The sequence below is a fragment of the Falco rusticolus genome, chromosome 9 (genome assembly GCF_015220075.1).
Source record: "Falco rusticolus isolate bFalRus1 chromosome 9, bFalRus1.pri, whole genome shotgun sequence".
NCBI lineage: Eukaryota > Metazoa > Chordata > Aves > Falconiformes > Falconidae > Falco > Falco rusticolus.
Genome location: NC_051195.1, coordinates 4293499 through 4309230, shown reverse-complemented (window position 1 = coordinate 4309230; position 15732 = coordinate 4293499). Strand labels below are relative to the sequence as shown.

General features: G+C 40.6%; 1 protein-coding gene across 5 annotated transcripts in view; it reads left to right on the top strand.

Moving 5' to 3' along the window:
* ZRANB1 (zinc finger RANBP2-type containing 1) overlaps nucleotides 1-15732 on the top strand; it is a 45501-nt gene that overhangs the window by 10372 nt on the left and 19397 nt on the right. For 4 of the 5 annotated variants that reach the window (XR_005106290.1, XR_005106291.1, XM_037401064.1 and 1 more), the window contains 2 exons: nucleotides 2825-2922; nucleotides 3681-4531. Coding sequence is in view for 3 of the 5 variants with exons in the window: in XM_037401064.1 (XP_037256961.1) it covers nucleotides 3718-4531 (814 nt within the window). In the remaining 2 variants the exon portion in view is untranslated. Of the gene's footprint in view, nucleotides 1-2824; nucleotides 2923-3632; nucleotides 4532-15732 lie in introns of all 5 variants that reach the window. The other variant, XM_037401067.1, reaches the window with a different exon arrangement.

The following is a 15732-nucleotide window of genomic DNA, read 5'->3' as shown; positions in this document are numbered from 1 at the left end:
AAAGCAGAACAAAATTTCATTTGTTTTAGGAGACCTTTTCCAACTGACTTAATTTAGTAAAAAGTGGTCTGATAATGCATTGATTTTTCTTTGTTACTTGAGAATACATTAAGATCTGATAAATCCTCTTTAATGTACTGAGTTACTCTACTAACTAGTCTGTCCAGAAGGTATTTAGCACACCATATAAACTGATCAATTGGAATCTGCTTGGAGTTTTGTGGGCTTTAATTTCTTGTCTGCTCATGTTTTTTGGACATACGGCATGCACCTGCACTTCACAGTCACTGTTGCGTTGTTTCTCTGTCGGAGGAGGTACTACATGATTCAGCTTCTCCTCTGTGAAGAATCTAAAATAAGTTAATTTGAAGACAGAGTGGCAAAGAAGTAACTCTGAAAAAATATAACAGTCTTCAAACTGCTGGGTGGCTGGATGATAATCCTGTGTCACCAGTAAATCAGATGGTTCTGGTGTCCCTGGGGTGGGGTGCAGCTGGGGGTCAGACCAAGACCTAAAGGTAAAGAACCCCCTGGTAGGTGGAAGTGCTAAGTTGCCTCATCTAGCTGTGCTGTAGTGGGTGTTGGCAGAGCTATCAAAGAAGAGAAATTGCATTGCTCCACTGAGCCTTTTCATCTGCTTTACTTCATAATAACCCGAGGCCTCGTGTTCAGAGGTAGTGAGCTCATATCTCGGTGGCTTTCGAAGCTGCAGATACTCAGCCTCTCCAAGAATTACATCTGAAAGCATCTAGCTTTTTCAGGAGCGCAGAGGATAATTGCAGCTAAACCCCTAATCTTACAATATCTAAGAAAGCTTTTCTGTCACTCAATATGCACTGTGCTATTTAGTTTCATAAGTAGTATCTCTGTATTTGTTTAGATTGTTTTTGCAACCAGCTACTTTTCAACTTGAGCAGCACTCCCCTTTCCCAGCCTTAATGTCAGTAAAACAGATGATGCTTTGTTTTCTTGCCCTATCCCAGATGTGGGTTGGGATTTGTTTTCAGTGGGAACTGCTTTGTTTAAGGCTTTACAAACTAGGGCAGGTAAGAGACAATTTACAGTTACAGATCCCTCTCGGGCTTCGTCACACATTGTATATGGATCTGGCTTTTGGTTGGAAGCATAACCTGCTCAAAACATGCCAGCTTCTGCTCAGGTGGAAATTATTCTCAAGCTTGTGTTGGGCATTGCCGCATTGGGACAGCCACTTTCTGATTGTCCTCGGTAGCAGAAGTGAAACTGCTCTTGGTGGTTCTGTTGGTGGCCGTTGGCAGATGTGTGCGCGGTGTGCTGCTTCCTTCTCCTTTCTGAAACCCGCGTTCAACTGTCTTACATCCTTAAGTAGAAAGTGTTAATATCTCGGGTAACTCTACTGTTTAACATTTGTGAATAGGCTTATTCTCTCTATAAAGTAATTTAAAAACTTATTTTGGGAATTGAGGGAAAAAGCCTTGACCAAGTGGCATAGATAAATCTAGCATATAGTGTACTCATACAGGAGGTGTTTTGGTAAAGCTTTAGTTTGTCTATGGAGTAGAGAAACTGGTTTTTTTTTCTCCACGTTTCTGAAAAGTCGTCTTTATGAAGTCACCTTTAGTAAAATCAAGTTGACTTTGCATTCTCGTGTATATGTATTTTTCACTTATTTTATTACTGGTAATGGGGACCCTAGTATGATCTCACTGCTTTTTTTTTCCCTTACGCATGGCCATGGACGTTTATGAGGAATGGTGGAGCGGAGGCAGTAGGAAGGCTAATTGTACCGAGAAGGCATTCCGTAGTTTGACACGGCTTTATAACGTATAGGTGGGAGTGAAGTGTTCTGCAGGCTGTTCAGACAAGTGATACTAGAACCCGAGCTTGATGAGAAAGTTTGATTGTGTTCCTGATTGCTCATCTGCTTTCATGCAGCATAAATATGGATTGCTGCTGAAAAGGATAGTCCTACCCTTTCCTCTGTCCTGGCCATGCGATAGCCCCTCATTCATGCAGCCACCTGATCTGGCGAATAGATCAGCGTTGAGCTGTTGGAAAAAAAACCTGCGCTGTGTGTTGGAGCCCACAGAAGGGAGATAGTAGGAATAAGGGTCACAAATTTAAGTGGACATTTAGCTATGCCTTGGTAGAGCAAGGTGCATGTGAAGGTATTTCGGTGAAGAGTGTACTAACTCATAAAACATTTCCTAATCGGAGAACAGGTATAAACTACTTCTTAGTTTGATGTGTCTAGTTTTGATTTTAATCCTGTTGTGTAACTTTTTTAGAGTTTTTGTTTACTAGACTCTGGGTGTTTTTGTTAGCCGAGAGAGTTGCAATATGATGACTGAGAATTCTCAGTCATTTGATATGACAAATTTATTTTTTTAACAGTTTTGCATGTTTTAAAAATAGCACATAATTGTCTCATACGTGTTGGGTAACTATTCTGTGGTAACAGAGGAAATAGTCTATACATTCGTCTGTTTGTCCTTTATCTACCTGCCTCACTCTTTCCCTCTGCTATGCTTTCTATGCAAAGCTTTTTTTTTTTTCTTCCCCATCCTAAGTTTCAGATTGCAGTAAGAGTGTTTGTAGATGTTTTGATGTGAATTTGACGTTGATTGGATAATAGTTCTTCAGCAGATTGATTGCTTGTGTGGTGACTGGTTCTTTATAAATATTGGTTTATTTTAACCAGTCTATATGTTAGTCTCAGCAGGTCATGACTGCGTTTGAACAAGTAAATTGGGATTAGTATAGGTGTGGCATTTAATAATTAACTTTCTGGTTACTCAGGTCCAGTAGGAAACCTATAATGAGTCTGTTTTCATTTTGTTTACAGGAATAGTTACCTGCTTAGTCTCATCCTTCATATTTGCCAGTCTGAGGAAAAGGTCTGAGCCAGCATGAGGACAGAATCCCCTCTTCACTAGAGAAAAAGTGAGTTGTAATTGGATTGAAATCTGGATTTGTAGAACAAAAATACTATGTTAGCTTGCCAGCACACACAGCTTGTGCTTGCTTCCAAGTGGTATTTTAACTTTGTAACAGTACTGTTATGAGCGGTGTCCAGTCAAGGCCTAGTCTTGATTAAGCACATGTATAAAATTTTCAGATGCGTGCATTTTATGTAAACTTGTACACCTACTTTTCCAAAAGAACTGATTCGTTGTGTAGCTGCTCACCTGTTACACTCCTTCCTTCCAAATCTGGTGAGGTCTTGTAATAGACCTCACAAGATTTAGGCTTTGTGCTCCTTTTCTTGTACTGCTGTATTCATGTTGAGTTTTATTTTAATAATTTAGTATGTAGCTTGTTTCTGTAGCCATACTGGTCTCTTCTTCAATATTCTCAGTGCTTAAATTCAGAAAACAGATACACATTGTTTGGAAGCCTTTGTGCAAGTTTAAGAAACTTCAGAAATGCAGAGCTGAGTTATCTTATAATTTCTGCACTAGGTAATCCTGAAGTCTGCATTTAAAGTGCTGTTAGCTCAAGTCTTATCCTTTTCATAGTGTTTTTTCTCCCCCTAGGTGTTTGGATAGTATCAAGAAAAAAGGATTGCCTGTTTGCCCAGCCTGATTTTTATATTTGGTGTAGTACACATCAACTGGATTGAGTCTAATTTACTTTTTTTTTTTTTTAAACAGAGCTCCTATACAACCAGTGTGTACTAATGATGTGTTCTGATTACTTAGCTTTCTGCCTGACGCAGTTAATTTCAAGAAGTGCACGATGACAGAGCGTGGAATTAAATGGGCTTGTGAGTATTGTACATACGAAAATTGGCCATCTGCAATCAAATGTACCATGTGTCGTGCTCCGAGACCTAGTGGAACAATTATCACAGAAGATCCATTTAAAAGCGGTTCAAGTGATATTGGTAGAGACTGGGATCCTACGAGCACTGAAGGAGGGAGTAGTCCTTTGATATGTCCAGATTCTAGCGCAAGACCAAGAGTTAAATCATCTTACAGTATGGAAAGTGCAAATAAATGGTCGTGCCACATGTGCACGTACTTGAACTGGCCAAGAGCGATCAGGTGTACTCAGTGCTTGTCTCAACGCAGGACCAGGAGTCCCACAGAGTCTCCTCAGTCTTCAGGTTCTGGTTCAAGACCAGTCCCTTTTTCTGTTGATCCCTGTGAGGAATATAATGACAGAAATAAACTAAACACAAGGGCTCAGCACTGGACTTGTTCTGTCTGTACATATGAAAACTGGGCGAAGGCCAGGAAATGTGTTGTATGTGATCATCCCAGACCTAACAACATAGAAACAATAGAACTGGCGGACACAGAAGAGCCTTCTTCAATCATAAATGAGCAAGACAGAGCTCGATGGAGAGGAAGCTGTAGTAGTGGTAATAGCCAAAGAAGATCTCCACCTACAACCAAACGTGAATCTGATGTGAAAATGGACTTCCAAAGAATTGAATTGGCTGGAGCTGTTGGCAGCAAGGAAGAACTTGAAGTGGACTTCAAAAAACTAAAGCAAATTAAAAATAGAATGAAAAAGACTGACTGGCTGTTTCTAAATGCTTGTGTTGGTAAGTTGTTTGCTGCTACCTTATACCGTTCTGCCTGTGGTTAGGTATTTTGGGAGAATGAAGAATTAAAATGTAAGCTTGACATTTTGCAATAGAGTTTTTTAATCTCTGCATTTTAATTTTAAAAAGTAAACCACATGTAGAAACTCCTGCAATAGTATCAGCTAAAAGAAGGTGTAGAGTTCATCCATAATCTGAATAGTGTTGGACGTGTTTCCCAACTGTGCTTGGATTTTTCTGACCTTTTGTAGAAGTGGATATCCTTGTAATCAAATCCTGTAGTTCTATGTAGTCATTGAAAGGTGGAAAAATTACAAAGGCAGTCTACAGAACAATGTAATGCATATGGTACTGTAAAAAATGCCATTACTGGATCATTAAAATTACTTTTCTCTTTGCAATGGTAAGATTTGCTAGCAGAATCAGCAGCTGCAGCTTGGGAGTATTTGTAAACAGTGTAGAGCTTGCAACAGTACAAGATGCTCTGTCAGATGTTAAAAATAACACCAAAATATGTAGCTCCAAGAAATTGCATGTGTAATACTGACCTTGAAAGTAATAATGTTGTATTAATACAGCTACTGTGTTGTAAATGTTTACAGGCTCTCTCGAAGTATTTTTGTAGTTAACTGCTTCAAAAAATTCAAATACCAATTTTGTTTTGCATTTTAGTGCTTTCCTAAGGAAATTGTGGGTAATTCTCCCAATGCTGTTAAAGAACAGGGACATGTGAGAGCAGGGTTTTCTTCAGTTACTGACCTTGTGGGTTAACTTTTGTGCTGTAACTTCCCAGAAGTAGATACCTTGTGGCCTAGTGTACATGCAGGTTAAACGCTTGGAATACACAACTATTTTTAGAGTAAAACACTTAATGTGAAACTCTGGCACTACTAGTATGTCTTGTACTGTTCCTTAATGTTTCATGAAGTTACTCCATGCTTGTTATAGTAGAGGAATTAATTTGTGGAGCTGCTTCGTTTGATAGATTTGATCAGGTGTAAATTTTTTAATGGGTATCGTGGGTTTGGTTTCTCTGAGCTAATAAATGTCCCAGTTTATTTTTGTGTTGCGTTAGTAGTTCGACAAGCACATTTCCTTTTGAAAATAGATGCCTCTGTTTCCTGATACCTTCAGCTCCTTACATGCTAGTAGATGCGCAGTGCTTTCTCCTTCTGAAATGAAGCAGTTGGAATTCTGTATGGTATTTTCTAAGTCATTGAATACCCAAGACCAATTGTTGGAGGTCATTCCTTCGCCTTACAGGAGTCTATTCTGATACCAGTTGTATTAAATGTTAGACTTTTTTTTTTTTTTTTTTTTTACTCTTGCAATGTTACTTAAAATATTTCACACTTTCTAATCTGTGTGGGAATGGTTGTGTGTATATTTTAGAATGTGAGTTTTAAAAGTATTTAGTGTGGCTTGTGACTATAGTTGTGCATGAAACTCAAAACTATGTTCATAGAAATTTTGTAAGGCAGTAATGGTTTGGTTCTTTTAAAATGAAAATAGTTTGAAGGGATGTTGAAGGGATCTTGATGAGAAAAGCAGAATGCAAATAGACTTGTGTGCTGATTATTATTATTTTTTTAAAAATACTGTTGTGCTGAGAGATTGCATAATTTCTTTCTGTAACTTGAACACTTACTATACTTTGACTTTTTAACTGTGCGGGGATGGGGGAGTTGTTGGGGGAGGGATGGGACCAGCAACCAAAGCTGTTAATTATCCTTCATTTCAGAATTTCATTTTGCATATCATAGATGTCATGTTTTTTCCAAATGTTTGTTGTAGCTGGAATAACCTTAGGAAGATTGATGAAAGTTTCATATATTCTTTTGTGGTTGTCTCTGGACGTTTTGCAGAGTGTATTGATACTGGAAAGGTGTACCAGTTTAACCAGTATTTTTAAAAAAAATTAAAAGCAGTAAGCCACATTTGTGCTGGTTGTTTTATTGTCTTAGTGTGACATACTTAAAACAATTTAACTATCAATTGAACAATTTTGCCTGAAGCATATGTTTTTGTCATAGAAATCAACTGAGTTATGGTGACTTAGTGAGTTACTGTTCATTAGCAAGCTGGAGCTCTTGTGAACTTTTAGCTGACCTTGATACTTGTAAATCCTTGTCCTATTTTATAATTGTGTTTGGCTAAGTCCATCAAGCAAGTTTGTGAAAATTGATGGATTAAGAGTTGGTGTGTAGTCTGTTACCATAGTTCAGCTGACAAGTGGTGACTTGTTAGTATTTGGTAACTTCAGGCTGTGCAGCTCCAAGTTTAAGCTCCGTCGGTTGTGGAGGATCCATTTGTTTTGATTCTATCTTATGTAGGAGAAATATATCAGTTTAAAGTTTTTTGGATGTGCAAAGTGTAGCTTTTTCTGAACTCAAAGATTAGAGGAGTAATTCTTGGCAGACTGGTGATCTTTTCTCTTAGGAGGTAGTATTTTTCAAAAGGTACAAAGGAAAATGTTTGATACTTTAGGACAGCTGTTTAGTTGAACTGCATCTTCGTATCTCAGCTCTAGTATAAAATTATTTTTACTAGGTTTTAAATTTAATGTCGGGTGTCATTAAAACCATGTATTGGATTACTTTTTTCCCACATCTGCTCTTTTTAGCTGAAACATGAAGATATCTTGTGTGGATTTAAAAAAGTACCTCTGTGTGTTTGTGGGGTTTTTCTTGCCCTGTTGGAGACATCCTTTAATGCTCTACCCACCTCAGTAAATAAACATGTCGTCAAAGCTTCTATTCCTTGAAATCTAGGCTGTACAGAATGTGAAGAGTGCAACTCTTGCATTCCAGCATAGTTTCCTTGATGGAGTGTATCCTTTCCAAATCAGGATTAGTGGAGTTCCCCCTTTCAAACCCTGCAAGTAAATGTACTTTAATGGGGTTTTTTTGTTGTTACTGACTTGGTTTTTGCAGCAGTGGATGTATCAGTCAAATGATTCTTTCTCAAAAGGATGAGATTTTTAGGACCAATTTGTTTGATTAAAATTTATTAAGATCAAAACAGAATGTCTAGTAAGTATGGCTGTTGAATAGCATGACTTGCTACAACTGCCAGTTTGAATTACAGTGAGAAATCACAAATGTCTTCTGCAAGGACATCGAGGCTTTCTACTGTACTGGCCTAGTACAAGGTTAATGTGAAGTCCAAGGTGACTCATTTCTTGGAGGAGGGAGGGAAGCTAATGTATATTTGAAATTAAGCTCCGTTGTCTTTTATATAACTCGCGGTATCTATGCCAAAGAGGTTCGGTGGCCTGTGGGGCTTAGGGAATCTGACATGCAAGAGGAGCAGTCCTGCTGTGGGGCCTGGTGAAGCTGGTTACAGCTGGCTGTGGATTTAAGCAGTACAAATGGATGAAGGCGGTCATGACTTTAAAAACTCTCAGAGTTTGTTTGGGACTTACAGTTCAGCTTCAGCTCTTGCTGAAGCTTCCCCTCTCCTGTCACTGCAGGGCTGGGTTTTGCAGCGGTGCTAGCAGTGCGTGTTAGCTGCAGGGCGCTGCTGGGGCTTCCTGGGTTGTGTCTTCAACTCCTGAGCTTGAACTGCAGCCCACGGATGAGAAGAACTGCATTTCTTCTTTTCGTTTCTCCTCCAACCCTGCTTATGAACTGCTGTAAGAGAGTGTGCTCTTCTCTTTCAGCTCAGGCCGGTGAGGTAGCTACTGCCATCGTGGGCCAGAGTTCCTCTGCTGGGGGTGGTGGCCTCAGAGCCAAGTAGGCACGCGCTCTTGTTGGCTCTGTGGAAGAAGTGGATAAGAGTGTGTTTCTTAAACAATCCAAAATATTTAGAGCAAACTGCAATGAATCTTGTTTTGCAGTACATCCTTAAAAGGACTGTTAGTTCATTCCTGGTATTCCTCCATATGTGTCTGCTTAGTTTTTCCTTTGTCAACTACTTTATCTCTTTTATGTTTGTTTTTTTTCGTTGTCCTTTTCTCCCTTCGGTTTTCTGAAATAGTGCCAAATGTGTTACCCAAGCGTTCTGAAACCCTGTGGGAAAGGAGAGTCATTCTGTCCAGATACAGGTATGAAGTCGGCCGGGCAGTGTCCCAGGCTGCTCTGCAGCTCCAGGAGATGTGGAGGCCACCTCCTGCCCTGCGTCCTGCGGAGCATGTGGCTCTTCACTGACAATAAAGGCAGCCTGAAGGGACTGATGCACCAAGGTGCTTTCAGCTGGCACTGCCACCCAAAAGTGGTCCTCCTGACTGCTTGTTTCTGTCCTCCTGGCGTGTTTGCATGTGAAGAAGTGCATCTGAGACTAATCTCGCTGAAAATGAAGCTTGATAAACTGGATTAGGCGATATTTTTGTGTTGGGGTGTGGTGGTGGTGTTTGTTGGTTTTGCTGTTTTAGTAAACCTAGACTAGTTTCCTCGTCCCATCCATAGTAGAGCTGAGTCTTGATGGGGCTGTTTATGCTGTAATGAGGGATTGTGAGGATATGGGTGGGAACAAGCTGGTGGAAGCAGGGAAGGGTCATGCACCAGCCGTTGCTAGTGTCAGTTTAGGCTACCTTGAACTGTTTGGGGAAATAGAGCATGAATTTGTGACCGGTGATTACCTGCTGTGCTGGCCTTGACTCAGTATGGCAAACAGTTGCCCGTAGGGCTAGTTGCTGCCTTTCCCTGTTCCTTTGTGATGCTGGGAAGCATGACTTGGCATACTTGTCTGTAGTGTGCCAGGTAACAGTGACATAAGCGTACAACTTTCACTTGGGTAAGAAATCTTGTTGTGTTGTTGTCTGTGTCCTGTACTTATATTCTACCATAAATGCTTTGCTTTTGTGTGTGTGTGTATCTTTGAGAGTACTCTGCAGGCTGTACACCTTGGTAGAAAATCTTAACTCCTGAAACACGCTTTTATTTTGGTCTCTTGGCTTAAAAAAAAAAAAAGACTTTTTTTTTAAATGGTTGGTGATATTTTATGTTAAAATGACGGAATAAATTATCAAGTTAAATAGTTATTTAAATTTGCCTTGGAAACACTAATGGTTAACTTGAGTATCATTCATAATTTTCCACTGTCCAGTCTCCCTTTTGGGTGGAACCCTGCAAGCAGCTGATCAGCTGTTAACGCCACAAGGGGTGTGGATGCATCTGACAGATAAGGAGAGGGGATAAGGACATCTTTCAGCAGGTCTTACATGTGTGCTGCTTTGTCCTGTAATGATAGGTTATGAATGTACTAAATGGACTGTATGGGGGGGGGGGGGGAAGAATTAGGTGATAGTCATACTGTCGTGCATTGCATGCTTTAGTTTTAAAGTACATGTCTTATAAGTTGTTATTTTTAAGTTAATACAAGTTGCTGAGGTTAAATTTTTTTTTGAAAAAAATTAGTATATAGAAGGTTCAGTCTCAAGCTGTTGTTACCTGGAGAGTGATCTGCTGTTTGATTGTGTGCTAATACTAAAAAGAGAGGTCCTGGAAATGAAGAATGAGGAGAATGAGCAGGAGGGTGTGGCTAGAGGCCCATAAAGTTTTTTCAGACAATCATTTGTATTAACTGATGTGTCATATTTGTTTGCAAAAGAGTTCTTCCTCTAAGAGGAGGAATTCTTCTCAGACTGAATGTGTTTTGTCCTCCAAATGCTGAAATGGTGGAGCAATTATTGATAACAGATCTTCCTTTATGGTCACCTGATGTGCCCCTGGGGAGCAGTTGGAAGAGGGTGCGGGCTGAGCTCCAGTGCTACAGCTTGCGTGGTCGTACCACCGGTCCTCAGCGCTCTTGATGCTGGAGGAGCGGTAGGATTTTAACAAGTGTCAGAATTAGGTTTTAGTGGGTCAGTTGATTGGCCCCTCACTTACTGTGGAAGGTCACCTTGGCGCTTAAACGAATCTTCGGCTTGGTCTGTAGACGGGTAAGTGAGAGCATGTGGATGATACAGATCACTTGCAATCGTGCCTGTAACAGAAGAGAAAGCAGCACAGGGCTCTGTGCTTCTGATCTGGTGTATGTCACAGAGGGATCTGACTCTGCTGCTGACGTTTAAAATGTATAATTTGGTTGTTTGAGAAGTTTGCCTTCTATGACCAGGCCGTTCAAGGAACAGTAAAGTTGATTGCGATTGTCCCACATAGGAGGCACGAAGACCTCTTTAATATGAAGTGTTTCCTTTTTAGTCTACACAAATGTGAGAACAGATTGTTTACTGCAGCATTGCTACCTTCTTGAATCAAAGAAATCTTGAATCTCTGGGTGGTTTTTTACATGTTTTATCTAAACAGAGGCATCTTCACACTCTTCCATTAATTTAGCAAAACCCTTTGTACTTCTTTTTAGCAGGTATATGATTGAAATTAATTCTCTTTGGTTTTGCTCGTTTCATTTCAGCGTAATCCTATTCAGCCTTTTCAAAGATATAGAATGCCTGCCCTGTAGTATATGCAAGACTGCGGATGTGCCTTTCATGCAGTGATGCTTTTAACAGTTGTTGAGGGTCAGGAGCCTCCTGCAGAATCCGCTGCTGTGGGCTGTCTGACCCACTGCTTTTTGCTGCTCTGCAATGGCTCATTTGTCTCCACAGCAGTTTAACTGAGGAATTGAATTGTTCAGGAAACTTTAAACTGACAGCAAATGCTGTTGAAGTGAGGGTTACTAATCTGTGTTCTTACTTGCTTTTAGTCTCTTCTCACTGCATGTTTAAACCTTGCTGTTGTTGGGAACTGTGTGTGGAGCTGGTGGGCCCCTGTCCTGATCCACTGCGCAGTGCTGCTGCCCAGGTCTGCCTCCCCCAGCCTCTCTTCTGCCCCGTAGATAAGCGGCAGAACTACATCAATCTATTTGGAAGAATTTGCCGATTTCATGTGCAAGTTGTGCCAGCCAGCGCACTCCAGGTCTGTCAGAGAGACAGTGAAGTAAATAAAGGCTGCTGCTGTGGTGTTTTCTCTGGAAACTTGTACATCCAGCTGTTCTGAAGTCACTGGGACTGTGCAATGAGGGCAACCAGGATTTAGTTTTCTGGATATGCCTGTAAGCTGTTGCTGGTTTTCCAAGTTTACTTAACTGCACTAAACCCTATAAATATTTACATGTTCTAAAGAATAAACTTAACAGCACGTTAGCTGAAGTAGTTTGGTTTTAGCAGCTCCGTTCATTATGGGCTTATATGAGCAAAGGCAAGCAATATTGATGCGTAATAAAGAAGATAGTTGTAACAGTCATCATAGGAGCAAAAATGCAGGATCAAGATCGTACAAATAGTTGTTATTGGGTGATTAATATTTGTAAAATTTAGCCTTCTTAAATAATCTCCTTAATCTCTGTTGTGTATCATCTCACGTGCACTGAGATTTCATATTCCAGATCTGTGCTATTTGTAAGAGTTGGGGCTTTACTAGAAAAAGAAAAAACCTTGGCTGCCTGTGCTGTGGAAGACTTCCAATAAAGGGAAATGCCTGAGTTGCAAATGGGAACACAGTTGAACCTGTAAACGTGGAATACTAACTTTGTATTTTCTCCTTACTTGGGTGCAGCACTTAGCATTCTGTCCTGTCGCTTGGGGTGTCAGGCTGTAGTCATGCGTATGCATTAAGCAACGCAAAACTTGTTGGGAGACACACACAGAGTGATGTCTTCAGTTGCAACACCAAACTAACATTTCTGGAGTCCACTTCAAAGAACAGCTATTCTTGCTGTGGAGCAGAAGTAGACACTGAGTCATAAGGATCTGTTTGCATTTGTGTAGCTCTTATGGCTAATCGGAGCTGTGCCCTCGCAAGAGGTCTAGCTGCTGGAGCACTCATGGATGCTGTGTGAACAATCTTAAGACAGATGCCAATCTTTCTTTTGACATTTTAACAGTCTGAGGAATGCTGTGGGTGTCAGTGGGGAGTAATCCAATTGGCATGGTGCTGTATCAGAACGCGATTCAGAGGCTGCTTGTGTAAGTAATCAGGCACTTGTGTGTTATGAAATGTAGTGAATTAGAACATCAGTAAATATTTCTGCAATATTTTTTGTAAATAGTGTTTTGTTAAGCTTTATTTAAATAGACTTAATGAATTGGAGGCTCTCATTCATCTGACAGAAATCAAAGCTATTGTAGGAATATGCCTCCTATTGTCAATGAAAGCATATTAAGACCTCATTTTGAAGTGGCGATACTGAATTTAGGAATTGCAGGCAGTTCTGATGAATGTTGCATGTAGGCAAGTTTATCCCATAGTTTTGGGGCAGGATTTGTGTTTTCTGGTTCAGATTTCTGGCAGTCTGCCTGTTAATGCTATATATTTGCTTGGTGTTCAGTGCAGGCTTGGACTGTACTGTCAGGCTGGCACCTAATGAGCCAGGATCAAGAATTTTCCTTGTTTTGAAGCAACCAAAATAGAGTAGATACTTGGCGGAACGGCTAAAGAGAAATTCGGACTTACCTTGCTGTGGCAAGGAGAGGCCAAGGAGACTTGCAGTGACCATAGAATATTGTCCCTGCAGTAGTGATGTTCTGGGTACCGGGGTCACGGTATTTCAGCGCGGGTTAGTACCAGGCGTTAGAGCACGCAGCAGTTTTGCAAGAGGAAGCTTCTTAAAAAGAAATAGACTTGTAATGGGCTCTATGCAAAAAATTATGCCGAGTGAGTTCCGTATGGTTTGATTTTGTGTCTCATGCTCATCTGTTGAGGCTCAGTTACAAAATAGTTAGTGCGTCCAGAAGTGAGTTTGTCTGTCTGGACTTGATCTAAAAATTGCCTGATGCTCCCCCCAGCCATAAATAGTCACTTGGCTGTTTGGATTAAAGAACAGAGGATGACCAAATATGATGCTTGCACATAGTCACATCACCATCCCTCCATGAGCTGTAACTGTGCTAGTTTGAAGTGTCATTTAGCACACCATCACTGTTCTTCACTTCTAGATAAAAGTATTGCCAACCCTATACCTAAAAAAAAATAATTTACAATCTCTGTTTTTTAAATAAGGCCTAGAAAGCATATGTGGTTTGCCTGGTTTTGATGTGTTGATCTTTAGCTTAAACTTCAGCAAAGTTTAGAAATGTACTTTTAAAATGACAGCTTATATAAAAATTTTAGTAGTTAATTCTAGAACATGGGGCTCTTAGGAATGTCAAGTATTGCAAGACGTGGGAATAAACTGCAAGAACTGGCAGTGCTGTGAAGAGCACATGTCACTGATTTGGATCCCTATCGCAGCTTTTAGTAGTTAGCGCTTGAAGGCATTGCCAAACCTCACATGACTGCCTCTCAGCATCGGTCTTCGGCCTCAGTTGTTGCTGTTTGAAGAGTGGGATGATAATAAATTGCCTTAGCAGCTGAGGGTCAGGGACTAAAAGAATAATTACAAATACAAATTGACTGGGTACTGACTTAAGTCTGTGGTAGCACATATCGCTGTATGTGCTTGGCAAGCTGGCCAGCTGGAACTGTTGCCATGATTTGGGTCTGATCGCCTGTCATTGAAAGATCATTTTTGGGATGTTTGTTTGAAATTAATCTGTGATATTTGGATTGTCGAGAGTGGCTACCTGCCTGTCTTAGGTGGTCTTCAGTATGTTTGTCATTGGGTGGTGTGGTGGAGTGTGCATGTACGGTAACAGGAGTCCTTCCTGTGTCAATACAAGTGGTTAAAATACAAAAGGGCATGAAGTGGCTTTTAGTCTTCAACAAAATATCTTTCATAAATTAATGATAAAAAATTAAGGGTGTCATAAGATAGAAGAGAATTTACTCGTCTGTCAAGGTTCTTCTTTCCCTGTGGATTCTTGGGTTTGCCAACAGCTGAACTTGGGCCAGAGCTGTAGTATAGCTTGTTTTAAGAGAGTGGGTCATGGAAATTAATCTGACTTTGGTTACTTACTATGCAAAAAACCCCCCAACAGGTCAGTTTGCTGCATTTGGTTGGAATGATGTATCACAGGCAGCGATGGTATTGCCTTATCAGTGGCATAAATGGGATTGCATGGAAATAAAATGCTGCGGTTGGCATTCTTGTTATGGATACAGCATGTGTTGACAAAAACGTACCTTTTGCTTTGGTATGTTTTGGTTCCCCTCAGAGCTGGAAGTATTGCAAGAGGAGCACAGCTATGTTCATCACGTCCCATGCTGCATTCCTTTGATGTGTGTTTTGGAGAATGTCTTGAAAACCAATGACTTTTCAGTGTTCATTTCTCTTCGCTGAAGTAGCTTTTATCCATAAGCAGCAGCTCCTTTCTTTAAAATCAAATATTTTTTCATCAGCAAAGTTCTAAATCTTATGGAACAAGAACTAAAATTGGACAGGCATAAGTAGTTCTCTAACTCATCTGGGGTGAGTACACAGGCAGGCACTTAAGCAGAATGAGGCATTGGTGCTGGGGTGGAGTGGGAATGAGTTCCTGTACAGGCAGACCAGAAACACGCAACAAAAACCCTAAGAAATTGTCATCCCATATTGCTTTCATTCTGGCCTGGCCTGTTAGGATTTTTGGGCCCTTGATGAATAGGTAGGTGTTGTCTGATTGAAATTTGCAGTTGAGTTTGTATTCTGGAACTTCTCTGCTTTAGACCGCTGTTAAAATGAATAATCTAACTTTTATCTGTAGAGGCTTATGAAGTAGAGCTGATAACTTTGTCAAGAAACGTCTTGCACTGATAATCCATTTTCCCCCCCTGCGTTTCTTTGGAAAGCTTTACAATCTCACTATTGAAAATGATAGACTTTTTGGCCGAGCTAAGAATCGCTTTCCTAAATCCTGGATTAACCAGCAACCCAGCGGTTAGTATGCTTCTCTAGTAGTAGGCAGTTCAGTTTGTTCTATTGGGGTTTTGGGTTATTTGGCTTTTTTTTTTTCCTGCCCCACCCCCCCACCCCCACCCCCCCCTTTTTGGTCCTTTGTGTGGTGGTATTTGGTGCTTGTTGGTGGGTTTTTTTGTGTGGTGTGGGTTGTTTTTTTGGGGTGGGTTTTTTTTTTTTTTTTTGGTGTCTGTTTGAATCTTGGTCCTGAGCGGGAGTGAGTGCCCTGACTGAGAATTACCTCTTGCCCTTCTGAACAGTTTTTGAGTCTTGTTAAGCAAACTGAGTGAAGGATAAACTGGAGTCTCAGTTTCTAGCCTCATGGCCTCTGCTCAACTGCTGACTCTTAGGAGTTGTTAAGGAGGTTTATCTGCAGAGAATGGGAGGGGGTTTTCTCATTTGCGATCTTGAGCTGCTGCAAATAGAGCTGCTTCTCAATAGTGAATTTG